A 19,926-nucleotide genomic window follows, 5' to 3' on the forward strand; every position below is an offset into this window, starting at 1 on the left:
GATTTTTTATACAGAATTAATCTGAATGATTACAGTTTTCTATATTTAAGGAAATATAAGACAACTTAATTGTTAATATGAACTTTATCACAAAAATGGAACTTAAATAAAAACCCTCAGTAGTGGATTTTCGATCGTGTGAGATATATACTATTTATTTTTTCTAATAGCTTTATTGCACAACTTAGTTTGTATAAAAAAACAAAGAAAAAAGAATCTGGATTTCATATTTTTAAGAGGACTTGAATTTGTTAGTGTATCCATCCTTTTCGAATTCTTGATCATCTATGCTTATTTCTACGATGAAACATAAGCTGTTCAATACTCGTGACGTCTAATTTTATATATCAATTCCTAGATACCTAAAACTTAATTCATTTTTTTATTGAGTATTTGAATGAATGTTCTCACGGCAAACATACTTTACACTTTGATTTACACATAAGATCTGGACAATTTATGGCAGCTTATACTTGTGTTCTTCGTGCTGAAGATTTCGGAATTCCAGATGCTCTACTTGAAAGAGCTAAACTATTATGGAAGACTGATAAAAGAGAAGCCGCTCAAACATGTTTGGATAAGGGTATACCTGACGTTTTTGGTTGTAATATTTTCAATGTACGTAACAAACCATCCAATGAGAATAATGAAGTTTCTACAGAATATAGAACTATTTCTGCACAACAGGTAAACATGTACATAAATTGAATAAATTGCTTTTAAAAAATCTTTTTGACCAAACGAATTCACTGTAAGAAAAGTAAAAGAAATGAAGTCTAGTTGCTAACTAAAACTAATTCATTCTTAGTAAAATATACTAATGTACGTTGATAGATACAATTGTAAACTTGTGAACTAATGGTCGTTTTTCTTGAAGTTACTCTTCTAGCATATTCATATACAATAAGGCACAAAATGTTTCAGAAACACATGATATTTTGGAAGCATATGTGTATATCTCGAAAATTTAAAGAGATTAAACTTCTCAATGTGCACTTTGAGATAGGATTCATGTCAAGTTACACACACTAACTCGGTATGTACTTTCTTGAACGATTCTAACAAGGGCTTCTAAGGGAGTCATTTCATCCAGTTGATTGGTTACAATTGTTACGACTATACTATTATTCGCAAATACTTAGGGTAAATATCTTGATTTTGGACGAATAATTTAAAATATGTTTAGACTTATTTGTCAAAATTCTCTGTACATTATACTTAAAATAAACGTCTTTCTAAAGTGTCATTTCAAATTTCAGAAGTATATGACGCGGTTGCTCATTGAATACTTCATTGCATTATCGCTGTCCAATAGGATAACTAATTAATCAGTGTAAAAGTAGGAGTTGATGTTTATTTTGTTGCTAATATGCTTTCTGCTAGTAGCTAATTATGGCGTACTTCAAGGTTCACTACAATTTGAAATCAGATGAGAAAAGCTTAAAGATACATAAATATTTATGTCTTAAGTTACTGACTTTGTAAAACTCTAAAATACTGAGGACTAGTGATGATAATTCAAAATGTATTTGGTTTTCTTTTACGTATACTTTTAAGTAACCTAGAAACTCAAACGAATTCATTTGTTCATGTGATTTTTTTGATGTATATAAATGAATGTATCCAATCTCTGTTCATTTCATTCTAATTAATCAGGCTTTACTTCTACGCACACGTTATTGTGAAGAAACGAATAGATATGATTTTGAAACTACCGGAAAACTCTATGAACAAGTTTGTAGTTTTAATTCCGGTTATGAGGAGGCTCATTTTCGTCTTGCACGCTATGTGGACCGGGCTAGAACCCAGGCAGTTGGCTGTAAACAACAAAAGTATGTAAGATTTTATTGTTTGATCATTTGCTTTTTATACTTGTTTTAATGTCTTACTTTCATGTTGAATTCCAACACTTCGGTAGTATACTCGATCTATCATGAAACATTTTTTACCATATTCTAAAGGTATGATGAAACCGTGTAAATCTGATGATTCTGTAACTGAAATAATTATAAGATATCTATATTGATCTCTTAACTGTTGTTTCTCAGATGTAATTCATCGGTCTTATTTAAAAAAATCAATAATAAAATTCATTTCTAACCAGTTTTCGTAAATATTATCAACAATTTTATTTATCAAGGGTAAGTCAATTTGGTCGTAGTTCATTAGGCTAGCTCTTAAATCTCATGTAGTTGTGTAGTTAGTAATAAAAGGAATGACACTTGCCCCAAAACAACTGTTTGATGATCGTTATCTGTCATTTGATAACTTTCCTATCATTTGAACATACTTTCCGGTTATTGTCTAGTTCCTTTAAAGTTATGCTCTTTCTGTCCGAATTTCAATAATCTTGTCATTTAATTACTATCCAGTCAAATATCTGAACACTAGAATTACACCAAAATAGATTTTTTCGTAGTTTTTTTTTGAAACTACGAACTGATCTTAGGTAGATTACCAGGGAAAGTCAGGAAGCACTGTACAGTTGTTTCTTCTTAGTATAGAGGTTGTAATTGCACACTGCTGAGGATTCCTATGCTTGAACAAAACGGTTGTCTATTACTTCCTGGTTTACAGTAGTGATCTACCCAAGATCAGTACGTAGTTCAAAAAAATTGTGAGAAATCGATTTTTTAAATAATTATCAAGTTACGTAGTAGAAAAGGACAAGATGTACCAGTAATTAAAGTATAAATACACAAGTAGTAAAGAAGAAATGTGAAAAATTAATGGAAGATAAGCATTCACTCTTATTCATCAGATTCTTTTACATCGGATTTGAATTTCGTCCTTGCACGTAACGTAGACTGGGAGTTCTAACCAACTAATCTAGTCTGTTAATTCAAAAGACATTCGTAATGCTTCCAATCCTCACTTGGCTATTGATGATGTAATGAACAACCTACTTCATAATAACTGTCAAATCCTTCTTTATTCGTCTGTACTGTGATAGAATCTCTCTTGTTTATATATATATATATATATATATATAAGCTCTTACTTTCTTTTTAAAACCAACCGTGGGTTTCACCTCACTTATATACAATTATGGTAACTTATTCAATTAAACTTTTTTTAATACCAGTGAAATTTATCTTTATCTGTGTTATGAATATTAAGTTTGAGTCTTGGTAGAAATTCTACTAGTCACTTAAGGTGCAAAGTATACATTTGAAAATAGTTTTCATTCATTTAGTAGTGTTTTTATGTTGTGTTTTGACTTTTATTTTTACAGTGCACTAATCAAAGTAGCTTTGCAACAATACGGCTTAGCTTTAAGTTATGGTAGTCAATTTATTTATCAGTCAATGCCAAGGTTATTAACATTATGGTTGGATTATGGTCAAGATTCTGTTCGTAATTCTCATGAACTAAATAAGTCTCAAAAACATACGGAAGAAAATAATCTACATTCAGAACAAAAAGTCTTCAATGAAGTTCAAGAGGTAAGTTGATTAAGTAATAAATACTGAACAGTTTACGATTTCTTTTTCGTATTAAATGTTTGGAAATAGTTTACTCTTGAAAGAGGGTTCTATTCTACATTATCATTCTTGCTTATGAATATCAACCTGCATTATATTTTATCATTCAAGTGTTCTACCAAATCACTAAAAAACAGCAATACAGTGCTATCTAGCTTTCGAGTGTTCTTCAGCTTATATAAGTTATATGTAAAAATTATGTTCATCATCTTTTGACTGGTTAGTTTCTGTTAACATGTTCGGTTACTATTTCAAGGTAGAAGTTACAGTCAACATTCGTGACATGTAGCTGAGAAATAACTTTTTACACACAAAGTACTACCTTTCACGTTCTAGTTAAGCACCCAAGAACTAAGCTCCAATGTTACTTTAAGCCTAAAAGATAAACATACTGCTTACCTCCTGTCGAAAAGTTTTACTGTATTTTACATTTGAAGGTTCTAATATCTCTCGTTGTACAAGTACTCATACTATAGCTGTTTTTCCTTCATTTTAGCTTATGCGCATCAATTGTCAACGAATTCCTGTTTATCAGTTTTACACTGCTCTTAGTCAACTGTTATCGCGTGTATGTCATGAAATTCCAACAGTAGTTACCACGTTAATTGCTCTGATAGTCCGCATTTTTGAAACGTATCCGTTACAGACTATGTGGTTTTTGATTCCACTGAATGACGTAAGCATTTCGTTTTTCGAGTTGTATTTTTGCGTCTTTCTGTTATGTTGTTTCTATCACCGAAATAAAATATTTTAAAGGATTCATCTTTTCTTGGCGCTTAAGGACTAGTCTAGCTCAGCATCTAAACTAACTATAGGAACTGAAATAGTTAGGTGCCTTAAACACTTCACTCATCTTAGTAGTCTCATGGATCCTGTAGGCTGGTGTTTGACAAAGTCTTGGCACAGATTCAGAAAGCTCCTTTGTCTTTTACCAACTGCAAGTGGCGTACAAAAATTGCACCTATACTAAAAGGACGAGTATACGGCACAATTGTTTGTCCTGTTCTTAATAACTGTGAAACGAGGTTATGCAAAATAGAAGACATTCACAACTTACTCTCGGTAAAATATACAGGTGGGTTTACAAGTCGATATATTAATTTTAGCTTTAAAGACGAAAATCACAGTCAAAGAAAATCAGTAATAAAAAAACAGTAACGAAGCAAACCCACCATTTTGGAATGCGTTATTTTCTTAGATCTCTAGCCAGTGATTCATAATATATCATTATCCTTAGAATAATTATATAGCTATTGGCTTATCATTTCTCACACTAGCTACTCTCATCTTCAGTAACTTTCTGTCTTATTGAAGTCAGTAATAAGCTATGCTTTTGTCTGAATTTTTGACGATCGGGTACTTCTAACACAATTAGTGTGTGATGGCACTTTTTTGTTTATAAATACCTCGTCAGGTACCATCCCAATTGTTATAATTGTATTTTTGCTATATAAACGACCCAGCTATTCCTATTGCTTAGTATTCTTATACGATGACACTCGACAAGACCCCAAAATCAGAACACGTTGAACAGGAATGAAATTGTATTCAAAATAATAATGATAAGTGAACAGCAATCACTGACTTGAATAACGTTCATATATTTATAGTATATACATAAGAAGCTTATAGATTTTTCTCCAATAATATGCCCGGGCTGATCGGTTTAGAATTAGCCAATCAGCGCGCAGCAATACCATCATGCATGAAACATGCATACATGAAACATCCAATCTATGTCCCACTAACACCTCCCCCTTGAGCAGATTCGTAGGATCTGGTGCTAGGGTCCAACTGCAACCGAGTGACTGGCCTGCGCTTTCGATCTGTCCATCGTCTAGGCAATAAGGAAGTTGTGTCACTCTTTGCTTGCACAGAAACTGACTTGTCTGTTCCGGGCGTTTTGATTTCAAAGGTGTCTAGCAGAACGTCAAGAGGTATTCGATGTCGATTCTCGCTGCTGGCTATCGAAGTTGCTTTCAGTTGATTAGCATGACGTATCCAAACTTCTGAGCCAACTGACACCTCATAAACCACATTCCCTTTCTTTCTCACGATCCGACCAGCTGTCCACGTAGGATGTTTACCACGATAGTCCATAGCAAGTACATTTTGACCCACCGTAAACAATCGTCTTTGTGCCCCATGGTGTCGATTGAACTGCTTCTCCATCGATAAGTTTCGTCGGGGCTCACGAGCTGGCGTCGGACGGATGACATCGAAATGTGTCCTTATTTTTCTGCCAAGTAACGCTACCGCTGGAGAGACCTCATTTGTTGTTTGAGGGTTCGGTGTAGAACGGTAGATAAACAGGAACCTCTCTAAGATCTCGTCGGTGGTACCCTCCCCTCTTGATTTTTTTAGGGCATTTCTGAACGTACCAACAAAGCGTTCTACCTGACCATTCGATTGTGGATGGAATGGAGGTGTTCGGATGTCCCTGATTCCGTTTTGCTGACAAAATTCTGAAAAGATAGATGATGTAAATTGTGTGCCGTTGTCGCTGACTACTTGTTCTGGAACCCCGAAACGACTGAATAATTGACGTAGCTTTTTGACTGTGCAGCTTGCAGTTGGATGTTCCATGATGAAGATTTCCGGCCACTTGCTGTATGCGTCCACTACCAGAAGGTAAGTTTGTCCATGGAATGGACCAGCGAAGTCTAAATGTATACGCTGCCACGGTGACTGTGGTATCGGCCATGATTGCAACTCTGCTTTTCGTGGTGCTTTTGCTGCCAATGCACATTTTGTACACGAACGGGATAGCTGCTCGAGTTGGGTATCTAATTGTGGCCAGTATACATAACTTCGTGCTAGAGCTTTCGTGCGGTTTATTCCGGGATGTCCTGCATGTAGCTGTTCGAGGACTGCTTGTTGCAACTTCTTTGGGATTATGACACGTTCAGCAAACATGAGACAATCGTCGATGATTGAAAGAGATAATCTACGCTGATAAAACTGCTGAAGTTCTGTTGAACTAATCTTCTAGGGCCACTCTTCTAGGTGGAACTTTCTAACTTCTTGTAGAACAGGGTCTCGAAGAGTCTCTTTTCTGACTTCATCTGATGACACTGGAGTGTTTCGAATTGCCGCCGATACTACACTCCGTATTTCTGGGACCTTTCCACCTGTCTTTTTTGCACGTGAAGTGGTGTCTGATGATGGACACGACACGTTACAAACGCTGTTGAAGGGTACCTCCATTATTCCAAGTTTTTCTAACATATCTAGACCAGGAAGATCAAGGTTTGGTCGTTCTGTTAGATAGCATACTCCTTTACAGCTATTTCCATTGAAGGAAAATTCACATTGTAATTTAACAACTAGTTTCAGTACACCTCCAGATGCGGTTTTAGCCGTTTTCTTGGTTGGCTTCATTGGCGGTTTTCCCAGCAAGTTATACGTCTCTCTAGACACTAGAGTAATATCGGATCCTGTGTCAATTTGAAGACGAGCCGCTATACCATTAATCTGGATCGCAACATACTTTCTCCGAATGTCATAGTCTGTTTGAAAAGCTGCTACCAGAGAAAGAGATTTAGACTCAGCTGATTTCACTACACGTGAAAGACGTTAATACTTCTTCTTGGGCTGGGACGTACGATCCGGTGGACAATGGCCTTCTTTTTGTCTACGTCTGTTGCACACCTGACATTTATGCTTCTTAAATGGACAGAACCGTACATAATGCCAATCGCGGCATAACCAACAGGCATCCGTTGGATTGTTATGAGTTTTATTGAGCTTCTGACTTTTTAACCTAGTCATAGCATTTACACTACTGCAGATTGAATTGGAATTTACCTGGTCAATTAACTGATTGTCGTGTCTGATGTTTTGTAGTCGTTTACACTCATCTGTCAATGTCTTGAGTGTGACGTTTGGGTCTTGATCCAAACGAGTTAGAAGTCTGGTTCTAATTTCAGCATCTTGTAGTGACTGCAGAGCTTTGATGAATATTAGGCATTTAAATTGATCTTCTGTCAACGAGCGTAACTTGAACCGTTCACACTCTCTGTTGACGACGTCTGCTAGAGCACCATATTCATCGGCTTCATGTTTCACCAAATTCAGACACTGATATCTGATACTAAACAATGAGGAAGATTCACCGAATATCTCTGACAATTGCGTTACTGTCTCCTCGAAACTGAGCTCTCGAGGTAACTTTGGCAATATATGATCAGCATAACGTACATGTTCATTGCTTCCCAACTTACGCATCAAAAACCGGGTCTTCCATGCGTCATCATGTCGACAGAATTCTATTCTAAATGTATCTTCCCAACGCTTGAACCACGTGAGAAATGTATTTCCACTTTCGGGATCATATATGAATTCTGGGATGCTGCTAGCAACTGCATCACAAGAAGTACTTGAAACAGCATGTGAACTCGAGTTTTGGATGCTAAACTGTTGCATCAGTCTCCAACAACCGCATTTGTGCATCAAGTTGTGCTTGCTGTTGTTGTAGTATTCGGCTGAGCTGGTCATCTGATATATTCATTTTGAATGAATTTTCCTTTTTCCTCGTCGCCACTGTTATAATTGTATTTTTGCTATATAAACGACCCAGCTATTCCTATTGCTTAGTATTCTTATACGATGACACTCGACAAGACCCCAAAATCAGAACACGTTGAACAGGAATGAAATTGTATTCAAAATAATAATGATAAGTGAACAGCAATCACTGACTTGAATAACGTTCATATATTTATAGTATATACATAAGAAGCTTATAGATTTTTCTCCAATAATATGCCCGGGCTGATCGGTTTAGAATTAGCCAATCAGCGCGCAGCAATACCATCATGCATGAAACATGCATACATGAAACATCCAATCTATGTCCCACTAACACCTCCCCCTTGAGCAGATTCGTAGGATCTGGTGCTAGGGTCCAACTGCAACCGAGTGACTGGCCTGCGCTTTCGATCTGTCCATCGTCTAGGCAATAAGGAAGTTGTGTCACTCTTTGCTTGCACAGAAACTGACTTGTCTGTTCCGGGCGTTTTGATTTCAAAGGTGTCTAGCAGAACGTCAAGAGGTATTCGATGTCGATTCTCGCTGCTGGCTATCGAAGTTGCTTTCAGTTGATTAGCATGACGTATCCAAACTTCTGAGCCAACTGACACCTCATAAACCACATTCCCTTTCTTTCTCACGATCCGACCAGCTGTCCACGTAGGATGTTTACCACGATAGTCCATAGCAAGTACATTTTGACCCACCGTAAACAATCGTCTTTGTGCCCCATGGTGTCGATTGAACTGCTTCTCCATCGATAAGTTTCGTCGGGGCTCACGAGCTGGCGTCGGACGGATGACATCGAAATGTGTCCTTATTTTTCTGCCAAGTAACGCTACCGCTGGAGAGACCTCATTTGTTGTTTGAGGGTTCGGTGTAGAACGGTAGATAAACAGGAACCTCTCTAAGATCTCGTCGGTGGTACCCTCCCCTCTTGATTTTTTTAGGGCATTTCTGAACGTACCAACAAAGCGTTCTACCTGACCATTCGATTGTGGATGGAATGGAGGTGTTCGGATGTCCCTGATTCCGTTTTGCTGACAAAATTCTGAAAAGATAGATGATGTAAATTGTGTGCCGTTGTCGCTGACTACTTGTTCTGGAACCCCGAAACGACTGAATAATTGACGTAGCTTTTTGACTGTGCAGCTTGCAGTTGGATGTTCCATGATGAAGATTTCCGGCCACTTGCTGTATGCGTCCACTACCAGAAGGTAAGTTTGTCCATGGAATGGACCAGCGAAGTCTAAATGTATACGCTGCCACGGTGACTGTGGTATCGGCCATGATTGCAACTCTGCTTTTCGTGGTGCTTTTGCTGCCAATGCACATTTTGTACACGAACGGGATAGCTGCTCGAGTTGGGTATCTAATTGTGGCCAGTATACATAACTTCGTGCTAGAGCTTTCGTGCGGTTTATTCCGGGATGTCCTGCATGTAGCTGTTCGAGGACTGCTTGTTGCAACTTCTTTGGGATTATGACACGTTCAGCAAACATGAGACAATCGTCGATGATTGAAAGAGATAATCTACGCTGATAAAACTGCTGAAGCTCTGTTGAACTGATCTTTGAGGGCCACCCTTCTAGGTGGAACTTTCTAACTTCTTGTAGAACAGGGTCTCAAAGAGTCTCTTTTCTGACTTCATCTGACGACACTGGAGTGTTTCGAATTGCCGCTGCTACTACACTCCGTATTTCTGGATCAACTGATATCGAGGCAATGATCATGTCCTCCGGTCCAGGATGCTGAACTCCAATAAGTCGTGAGAGGACATCGGCTTGACCGATAGTATTGGTTGACTGATACCTTATGTTAAAGTCGTAGCTCAAAAGCATTATTGCCCAGCGCTGTAGTCTGTTAGCTGTGTAGACAGGAATCCCTTTCTTGGAACCGAATATTGCAATCAGTGGTTTGTGGTCTGTCAACAGAGTGAACTTACGGCCGTAAAGCATTTTATGAAATCTTTTGACAGCAAAAATGATTGCCAGAGCTTCCTTTTCGATTTGACTGTAGTTGCGTTCGGCAGGGGTAAGTGATCTGGCAGCATGGGCGATTGTCTTCTCTGTTTTGTCTGGAAACACGTGTGATATTGTGGTGTGGTCTACTTATATCCATATAAGTAGTATATGGTGTGGGTCAGACATAGAATGTATTTTGGCAGAAGACCGATGAGGAAAGAACTGAAATGAAACGCAAACGTCTGGAAAATGCATGAGCAATGGAATTAGAGAAGAAACAATGAAGATTGAAAGAATTGGTTGTTAATTTGCAAATCGACTGTTCATTATTTGGTAATCAGAATTTATTGAGATAGTCTGTAATCTTTGCTTAAATACATTCGATTGTCCCCAGTCGTGTTCTGTTCACTACAATATAACTGCTCCAACTCCGTGACTAGATGCATCAGATGCGACAACAATTTCCAAGCTGGGATCGAAGTATGTCAAGAGAAGCTTTGAGCTGAGCATTGACTTGACTTTGTCAAAGGATGCTTGACATTCTGCTGACCACTGCCAAGGTTTATCTTTCGATAGTAATTCATTCAGAGGGCCTCTCACTCGATGCATTTCAGGCAAAAATGTGCTGTAGTGACTAGCTAATCCTAAGAATGACCTTAATGAAGGGACGTCAGTTGGTACGGGCATTTTCTGAATGGCTTCTATATTGGCAGGGTCTGGTCGTCGGCCGTTCTTATCTAGGATGAAACCAAGGTATTTGATCGAATGCATGAAGAAGATACACTTTTCTTCACGTAGTTGAAAACCATACTCCAACACTCGGTTGAGAACTTGGTGTAGACGATCGGAAAGTTCACTGTTAGTGGAACCCATAACTATGATGTCATCTAGATAAGCTGCTGCACCTGGTATGCCAGTTAGCATTGTATCCATTATTTGCTGAAAGATGGCAGGTGCGGTCTTGATGCCGAATGGTAGGCGGGTGTATTGAAATAACCCTCGATGAGTGTTGATAGTCAGAAACTCTCTACTATCGTCATCTACCTCCACTTGCAGATAGGCATCCGAAAAGTCTATTTTCGCGAAACATGTACCACCTTTTAGTTTAGCAAACAGGTCTTCAGGAACAGGTAATGGATATTGATATTCATCCAATGCAGCATTTAAACCCGTTGAGAAATCAGCACATATGCGGATAGTTCCATTGGGTTTTCTAATCATTACAATCGGCGCGGCCCATGCAGAGTAATTAACCGGTTGGATAACACCAGCTTGCTGCAAACGATTAAGTTCCTGATCGACTAATTCAAGAGCAGCATATGGCACAAGACGTCTCGGGCGAAAAATAGGTTTGGTATCTGCTTTCAGGGGTAAATGAGCTTTCACTTTAGTGCAGTGCTGTGTCAATTTGAAGACGAGCCGCTATACCATTAATCTGGATCGTAACATACTTTCTCCGAATGTCATAGTCTGTTTGAAAAGCTGCTACCAGAGAGAGATTTAGACTCAGCTGATTTCACCACACGTGAAAGACGTTTATACTTCTTCTTGGGCTGGGACGTACGATTCGGTGGACAATGGCCTTTATGTCCACGTCTGTTGCACACCTGACATTTATGCTTCTTAAATGGACAGAACCGTACATGATGCCAATCGCCGCATAACCAACAGGCATTCGTTGGTTTGTTATGAGTTTTATTGGGCTTCTGATTTTTTAACCTAGTCATAGCATTTACACTACTGCAGGTCAAATTAGAATTTACCTGTTCAATTAACTGATTGTCGTGTCTGATGTTTTGTAGTCGTTTACACTCATCTGTCAATGTCCTAAGTGTGACGTTTGGGTCTTGATCCAAACGAGTTAGAAGTCTGGTTCTAATTTCAGCATCTTGTGGTGACTGCAGAGCTTTGATGAATATTAGGCATTTAAATTGATCTTCTGTCAACGAGTGTAACTTGAACCGTTCACACTCTCTGTTGACGACGTCTGCTAGAGCACTATATTCATCGGCTTCACGTTTCACCAAATTCAGACACTGATATCGAATACTAAACAATGAGGAAGATTCGCCGAATATCTCTGACAACTGCGTTACTGTCTCCTCGAAACTGAGCTCTCGAGGTAACTTTGGTAATATATGATCAGCATAACGTGCGTGCTCATTGCTTCCCAACTTACGCATCAACAACCGAGTCTTCCATGCGTCATCTTGTTGACAGAATTCTATTCTAAATGTATCTTCCCAACGCTTGGACCACGTGAGAAAGGTATTTCCACTTTCGGGATCATATATGAATTCTGGGATTCTGCCAGCAACTGCATCACAAGAAGTACTTGAAACAGCATGTGAACTCGAGTTTTGGATGCTAAACTGTTGCATCAGTCTCCAACAACCGCATTTGTGCATCAAGTTGTGCTTGCTGTTGTTGTAGTATTCGGCTGAGCTGGTCATCTGATATATTCATTTTGAATGAATTTTCCTTTTTCCTCGTCGCCACTGTTATAATTGTATTTTTGCTATATAAACGACCCAGCTATTCCTATTGCTTAGTATTCTTATACGATGACACTCGACAAGACCCCAAAATCAGAACACGTTGAACAGGAATGAAATTGTATTCAAAATAATAATGATAAGTGAACAGCAATCACTGACTTGAATAACGTTCATATATTTATAGTATATACATAAGAAGCTTATAGATTTTTCTCCAATAATATGCCCGGGCTGATCGGTTTAGAATTAGCCAATCAGCGCGCAGCAATACCATCATGCATGAAACATGCATACATGAAACATCCAATCTATGTCCCACTAACACCAATATAGCTAAAACGGCTTGTAACAATTAAGTGGTTTTCGTTGAACTAGAAGTCATTTTTATTTCAGTATTCATCGTAACTTAATACATAAATCTTGTTTCTTGTCCTCGATAACGTCAAACTTATAACATGTGGAACTACGTAAGTGGTAGAGTTAGTGTACAAATCTGTGATCTGCGGTAAGACGTCTAGTGCTAAAACTTATGACCCTCACCAGCAAAGTGTGGCAATCATCCCTCTTAGATTACCAAAAGACGCCTTTTTAATGTATTTGTTTAACTGATAGAACTATTCCGTCCTCACATTCTAAATCAATAATGACCACTAATGTTTGTAACCTAATCTTTAGAAAATGTAATGCCCAAAATTAGCTTTCATTAAATAAGTTGTAACAGAGTTTGATGAAGGTTGTGAAAATCTATTATCTATAAGATTAATTTATCTTCAATAACTTGTATGACAGCTAATGACATCCCAAAAAGATCGTAAAAGAATTCAGTGAATACGAAAATGGCTATTAACTTTGCTAGTTAGTCGTTTTATTGTTATATTTCTGTAAATTGTATGACTTCTTTATATTACGTGAATAAATAGCTGTGTTTTCATTTTATTTTATTTTATTAATTTGTATATTCCTGTTTCGTTTCACAGTCTACAGTACGCCAGCGAAGAGATCGTTGTCAGCAAATTTTCAACATGATTAAGTAAGTCATCATAAATAGAATTAAATTGTATTGATTATATTTTAGTCAATATTCGTTGAATCATCCCTACTTCATTTTTTCCAGAATCATCCATAATTTTATTCTTTATTGAAATGTATGTTAGCTTCTATCCTTATGTTCCTTATCCTCCGAAAATGTCACTTACTGTTTCATTAGGTGTAGGATATCGGTGTTTTTGAGTTTGACGTCTAATACAAGCTATGATTTAGTTCTTAGATAACCTATGTATCCAATGATCCTTACTTGAAGTCTGATTAATTAATACATATTGTCTGCTACATCTGTCATGAGCCTGCGAGATTGGTGCATTGCAATACAAAATTCCATTCTTGGTATTTTTTTTCAAGAAATGGAACATGTTCTTTCTAACTGTCTGCTTTGATGCTTTGGGCACAAGGTGATATTCATACTTTCGCTTTTGGATTGTAACCTAATATTGCTTACTGTTTTTCAATTAAAAGTAATCTATTTCAGTCAGTCATGCTTAACATAGAAACTGGCACATATTCTTATCGGTTCAATTTGCCATGCCACTTCACAGCGACAAGTCAACGTAGTATAAGTAATAATAGTATTTTGGGAAGTAGAAACGATTCGGCATTGAAGATTTGATTCGAGAAGGAAATACGGGTTCACATGATAAATGTTTTAAGAGATTAATTAGAAATTTACAATTCAAGGGAAGATAGAGAGTGAATATATGTGCGCCGTTGCAAAAGATTCTTAGTCATGTCACATAATTTATCCAACTATTGGTTACGATCATTGCAAGGACCTTAGGTCAGTCAGTCACAACGTAGAACTTCGTACATACGTACATCAGTTCGAGTTGCCATACCACATTAGCACAGAGATGCAGTTGTCGATTCAAATCCCATAGTGTTAGAAGTAGTAAGAGTATAAGCAGTAATTGGAAAGATTAGGGGTTTAAGATGTTATTCAAGGGGTATAATCCAGTGAAATAAATTTGAAAAGGACCTTAGGTAGTGTTCATGCTTCTACAGTCCAACAGTCGATGACTTCACCTCTTTGATTTCTCCGCTCTTAGTTTTCTTCCAGCCTATTCCTACTTCAACAAAAGTCGTTCGTTGTGGTAGTGATTTGTTTATAAATTGCTTAGTTTCTATCTAAATACATGTACTACTTTTCATTGCTCTTTTTATGTTGAAACTTCACTAAATTATCTATCCTCTGTTATTTGGTAACTCTTATTACTCTGTTAATTTACTTCATTTACAGAACAAAACAACCGCATTTGTCAAAATTTATTGCTGTAAGTTTATGCATTTCGTCATTGTGATTCTCGTTAATTTTTCCATAGCATTACATTTCTTAACAGTGGGTTTATATTTTTCAAATAGGATTCTATTGCTTTATGCAATCATCTAAAGACAGTATGTGGATTATTCATGACGGCTGACCGACGCGAACTTCGTAATTTTAGTTTACGTCAAACTGTGCGTCCAATTACACGTCTCATTGAGAGCAGGTAGGCATTCATACTTGACATAAACTATTCACTTCGTATCTATATTTGTCATAAATTGCTCACTTTTATTTTTCTAAATAGAATTTCCTTCCTATAAGTGTTTCTTACATTTCTTTTTATACAAGTGAATTCTCACGTATCCTCATACCAATTCATCGTCAACTAGTTCCTAATCATTTACTACCCAACGCTACTCCTGAACAAATCGCTCATCATTGGCCATTCGCTGAACAACCAGATAGATTAGTTTGTCTTACACATATAGAAGACACTGTGGAAATACTTGGATCACAGACTAGACCGAAGAAAATGACGTGGGTGGGGTCAGATGGTAGGGAGTATATTATTGTTGCAAAACCCAATGTAAGTTTTTCTCACTTTTGTATCCCAAACTTACCCAAAGATATGACACACTAATAATATGTCAAACCATAATAAAACTATTATTTTCTAGTTTATGTAAAGTATAAAGACAAATTTTTGTAGTAAAACTATAAATGTGTCTCACCAGGTATCTCTACTGCTTCTGAAAGCGCTTATTTCGTACTTATTCCAACCGAACAAATAAACAGCTGTTATGTATTCGGGTTTTCATTTCATGAAATTTTCTCCATTCTGCTTGGTACGTAAAAGCTCTCGTAAATCAGTTGTGTCAACCGTAAAACATGTATTCACAGCACTGGAGATATTACTTCTCACTATCCGGCTACTTTCTATACCTGTGGAATAGTTGATAACAAACCATTTTTGAGTGCCATCAGAGATTTGATTTTTCTGGTTCCATTTAATTGCTTATCATTTAGAATAATATCTCAAACGGCCATAAAGGAGTTCAGCTATACTTTATCTAAGGTGTAAAGTTGTGGTTTTATGTCGCATTTAAAGATTCTACCATTAGACGATTCAGATCAAGAATATATAACTCTATATTATAGAAATCAATCATTTCCCACTGATCTTACCTGATTTATTGTGTCAGGCTGTTTCATCAAGGCTTTTCAATGTATTCGATTTTATATAAACAACTATTAAATTAAAACTAATTAGATTAATTGATAAATACATATATTTTTGAACATAATTATCCACATCAAGAAAAGTACTTATTATCAATAATTTTATTTCACACTTGAAATCACAAAACAATCTAAGCTAGACCATCATTGAAAACCTGGAAGCACTAGACGACCATTTCGCATTATTTCAGTTGAGGTATTTAGTTAATATTTTCAAATTCTATGATTTCAGTTAGCTATTTTTCTTAATTTATTTGCAACAGGATGACCTTCGTAAAGATTCTCGATTGATGGAATTAAACGGAATGATCAATAAATTTTTAGTTATCAATGAAAATACTCGAAGACGTGCCTTGCAAATTCGTACTTATGTAAGTATAAATTACAATGATTAAGTGTATAATTGATTGATATTTTGTTGCCGTTATTTATGATTCTTGATCATCCATTTCTCAACTAGGTAATGACCTATAGTCATATTACTTTGAATATTTCGTACATAAATAATAACTTTAATTTTTTAAATATATATTTACATGCACACCGAACCAGTTAGTTTTTCTATCTTTTACCTGTATAAGATTTGAGGGTTGATCGTGTGTATCACTCCGGCCACTTCAGTTGTTGATGAAATCATTTTTTTCCTTCATAATAAATTTTTTCTAAACTTAAATATTCAATTTTCATATTTATGTTTACGCAACTGTATAAGCGTTAGCGAACCTTTATTTACACTAAACTACGACAAGTCGTTGTACGCATGTAGAAATGTTACTACAATTAGTTGAACTTTGTATTCACGTTTTTTAGTGGTTTATATGTCTTCGTGAATTAATTCAGGAAATTTCTTGATTGCTTTACTTCAACCGGCTTTTTTAAATCTACATGTAATGTTTTAGCAAACTACAAATTTTTCAAAAGTGGTAAATATATTTCTCCTTCATTTCATTTTAAACAAATGATTTGTTGCTTTTTTATTACAATATTTGTTAGTAAATATCATTATTTAACCGTTTGTAGAACATATAGATGTTAGATACTATGTCGGCTAAAAAGAGAGGATTGGTTAACTCCATTTCTGTAGTATTCGCTTCTGATCTACCAACTATAATAAAAAGTAAAAACACTTCTTTTTTTCCATAGTATTTAGAATGATTATAGTTTAAAACATTCTATTACCAATAGACTGTCTTGAATACTCTTATTGTCCTCTTTAAGAGTCTTACGCTATATAACCCGTAACCAAACTATTTTGAATGCTTATATCATCAGTCTGTATGAAAATTTGCTTTGAGGTTCATGGCATCCAATACATATTGTTGCACTTGTGTTTTCCATTTGTTGATATTGTATTGAATTTACACCATGTCAAAGATCACCGATACTTTCAATTTTCCCACATAAAATTACTTTTTATAATAATTTTTTGCTCATTAAAATTATCTTTCATAACAAACTTACACAGTATGTTTAAGCGATGTTCAGTTTATTTGAGTGATTCTGTAAATAAGAATATGCGTAATCTTAGTTACGCGCTTTAATGGATTATTTATTTGGGTCTATACTTTTCTAATTTCAGGCGGTAATTCCTCTAAGTGAAAAAGGTGGATTGATTGAATGGGTTCGTAATACACAGCCATTTCGATCTATCATCACACGTCTGTATAATGAGATTGGTAAACCTATCAATTGGGCTAATATGAGTCGAGTAGCACCTTTACTTGAAGATCCTTTATCGTAAGTTCTTTCATTCAGTCGTAAGTTTAGTGTTTTATAGTGTGTATTTGTATAAATGCATAACTGAACTAATCCACAAAATGTTATTCACCACGAACCTGTGCAAATTAACTAATCACTAAAAAATCTGATCCATATAATAACTGTATAATTTTTTACTTCCAAATAGTAAATACTCTTAATACTTCAAGTTTCCACTTTGGACAATTTCGATTTCAGCGCACATGTCATTAGACACATTTCACTTCCATTTAGTTGATGATAATATTGTTTCACAGTGTCCTTGACAGATATTTACTTTTTAAGGAAAATTGAGAATTATATACCTGCCTAAAATGACTCAGTTGATGATTCACGTGATTGATTAGGGTTTTGTACACACTAGTCACAATATGTTTAAATGTGTGGCCCCTTTTACCAATTGCAACCATTGTTATATAATGCTCAAAAGTGCAAACATTAATTGAAATGAGTAGATATTTTTTTAAAGATGTACCTGTTTATTTCATATTGTTAATAATAAACCATGGTTCTTACTTTTCAGAGTGAAACGTGATAAATACTTGAACAAATGGTTACCTATGTTCCCCCTTGTCTTCTATAATTGGTTCCTAAGCACGTTTAGTAACCCAAGTTCCTGGTTAGTTTTATTCATTTTAAAGAATTATCTGAAATAGTTTAAATACTACTCTGTAAACTGGTGATCTACATGTGGTGTATATCAACTAGTTAACTTCGATTGTTCATTTCAAATTTACCATACAATTTATTCTTGGTTGTTTTTGATGAATAATGAACATTCAATGTCAAACGTTAAATTACAGTCTTGAAATCCAGTAGTTTAGATTTTTACTTATGGTTATTTAAATGAGTAGTTGTTGTTCTCTTCTAATCTTATTTCCAACAATAGCTGTGTTTTATCACTCCTAATACCGGTTTCAATCATTCTTAAGCTAACAGGAAGTCATGACGTGTGACAAATGAATCTTGATGCTAGTCCTTGAATGATTGTAGGATTGGTTTCGTAGGCTTCTGTGGTCATGTGGATGTTCTAATTGGTCCCAGCTTTGGTAATAACGGTAATCGATGTCATTTCATCATGAGCTATAATTTAAAAATACTTGAATAAAGCCAGATAATAAGTGATGAGAACATATTGTTAGCAAGTTCTAGGATAAATAAAAATGATTGCCTACTACCATACCCATACGTTCCTTTTATTTACAGGTATTTATTATTGGGTTTATTTTCACTCAAGGTATTCAGGAAGAGAATGTTATGCACGTACTTGTGCAGTTATGAGCATGGTTGGTTATGTTCTCGGTCTTGGAGATAGACATACAGAGAATATATTGTTCGACTCTATATCTGGTGATCTTGTTCATGTTGATTTTTCGTGTGTATTCAATAATGGTCTTACTTTACCTTGGCCTGAACGTGTTCCATTCCGTTTAACTCGCAACATGGTTCATGCTATGGGTCCAACAGGTTATGAAGGTACATTCAGACGTTGTTCAGAAGCAGTTATGCGTTTACTACGTCACGAAATCGATCCACTCTTGGCAGTGTTCCGTCCAATTTATTTTGATGCTGTTGTTGAACAAACTGGAAACGTACGAAGCAACGCATTCCCTGGTGGTGAAAGTTGTAAGTCTGTTGGGGATGCTAGATCCCCAGAAATCTCTTCGTAAACGTCTCATTTTTTGTAATTTTATTTTGGAACTTTGAGTTTCTCTTTTTTGTACCAAAAGTACCTACTTTTACCTTCAGTTTATATTTCCTACTTGTAAAGACCTTAAATGTCATTGATTCGTTTCCTCTTTCAGTTCATGTTTTGTGATGTTTTCTAAGGACATTTTTGTACTGTATATATACGCATGAGTTGTGTGCTTATTCGTTCGTTCTCCCGATTGCTTGTGGAATATACATTTCCCTCTGCTGAATCTGGTTTTCTCCCTCTAGTTAGCAGGGCTGGAGCGCAGTGTGATAATTTAGCTTGTCTTTTTATTGTGTTGCTGACTTTCGTTCCTTTCGCCGGTTTCAGGTGATATAGTAATCCATTCAAACGTACCAAAGTATGAAACATGTTTTGACTTTTTAGTCTGTAATTTTATTGATACATACGGCCGCGCTCCATTGAAATCAGTTTCAGAAAG

General features: G+C 36.2%; 1 protein-coding gene across 1 annotated transcript in view; it reads left to right on the forward strand.

Annotated features, from left to right (window-relative positions):
• Smp_162340 (putative phosphatidylinositol 3-and 4-kinase) overlaps positions 1-19,926 on the forward strand; it is a gene marked incomplete at both ends in the record, with an annotated part of 68,635 nt that overhangs the window by 47,697 nt on the left and 1,012 nt on the right. Inside the window, 12 exons of the mRNA XM_018789878.1 lie at positions 447-687; positions 1,657-1,832; positions 3,236-3,446; positions 3,982-4,161; positions 13,455-13,507; positions 14,768-14,801; positions 14,890-15,017; positions 15,143-15,380; positions 16,297-16,404; positions 17,613-17,770; positions 18,315-18,410; positions 19,029-19,390. Coding sequence (XP_018655277.1) covers positions 447-687; positions 1,657-1,832; positions 3,236-3,446; positions 3,982-4,161; positions 13,455-13,507; positions 14,768-14,801; positions 14,890-15,017; positions 15,143-15,380; positions 16,297-16,404; positions 17,613-17,770; positions 18,315-18,410; positions 19,029-19,390 — 1,985 coding nt within the window. The remainder of the gene's footprint in view (positions 1-446; positions 688-1,656; positions 1,833-3,235; positions 3,447-3,981; positions 4,162-13,454; positions 13,508-14,767; positions 14,802-14,889; positions 15,018-15,142; positions 15,381-16,296; positions 16,405-17,612; positions 17,771-18,314; positions 18,411-19,028; positions 19,391-19,926) is intronic.

The sequence above is a fragment of the Schistosoma mansoni genome, chromosome W (genome assembly GCF_000237925.1).
Source record: "Schistosoma mansoni strain Puerto Rico chromosome W, complete genome".
NCBI lineage: Eukaryota > Metazoa > Platyhelminthes > Trematoda > Strigeidida > Schistosomatidae > Schistosoma > Schistosoma mansoni.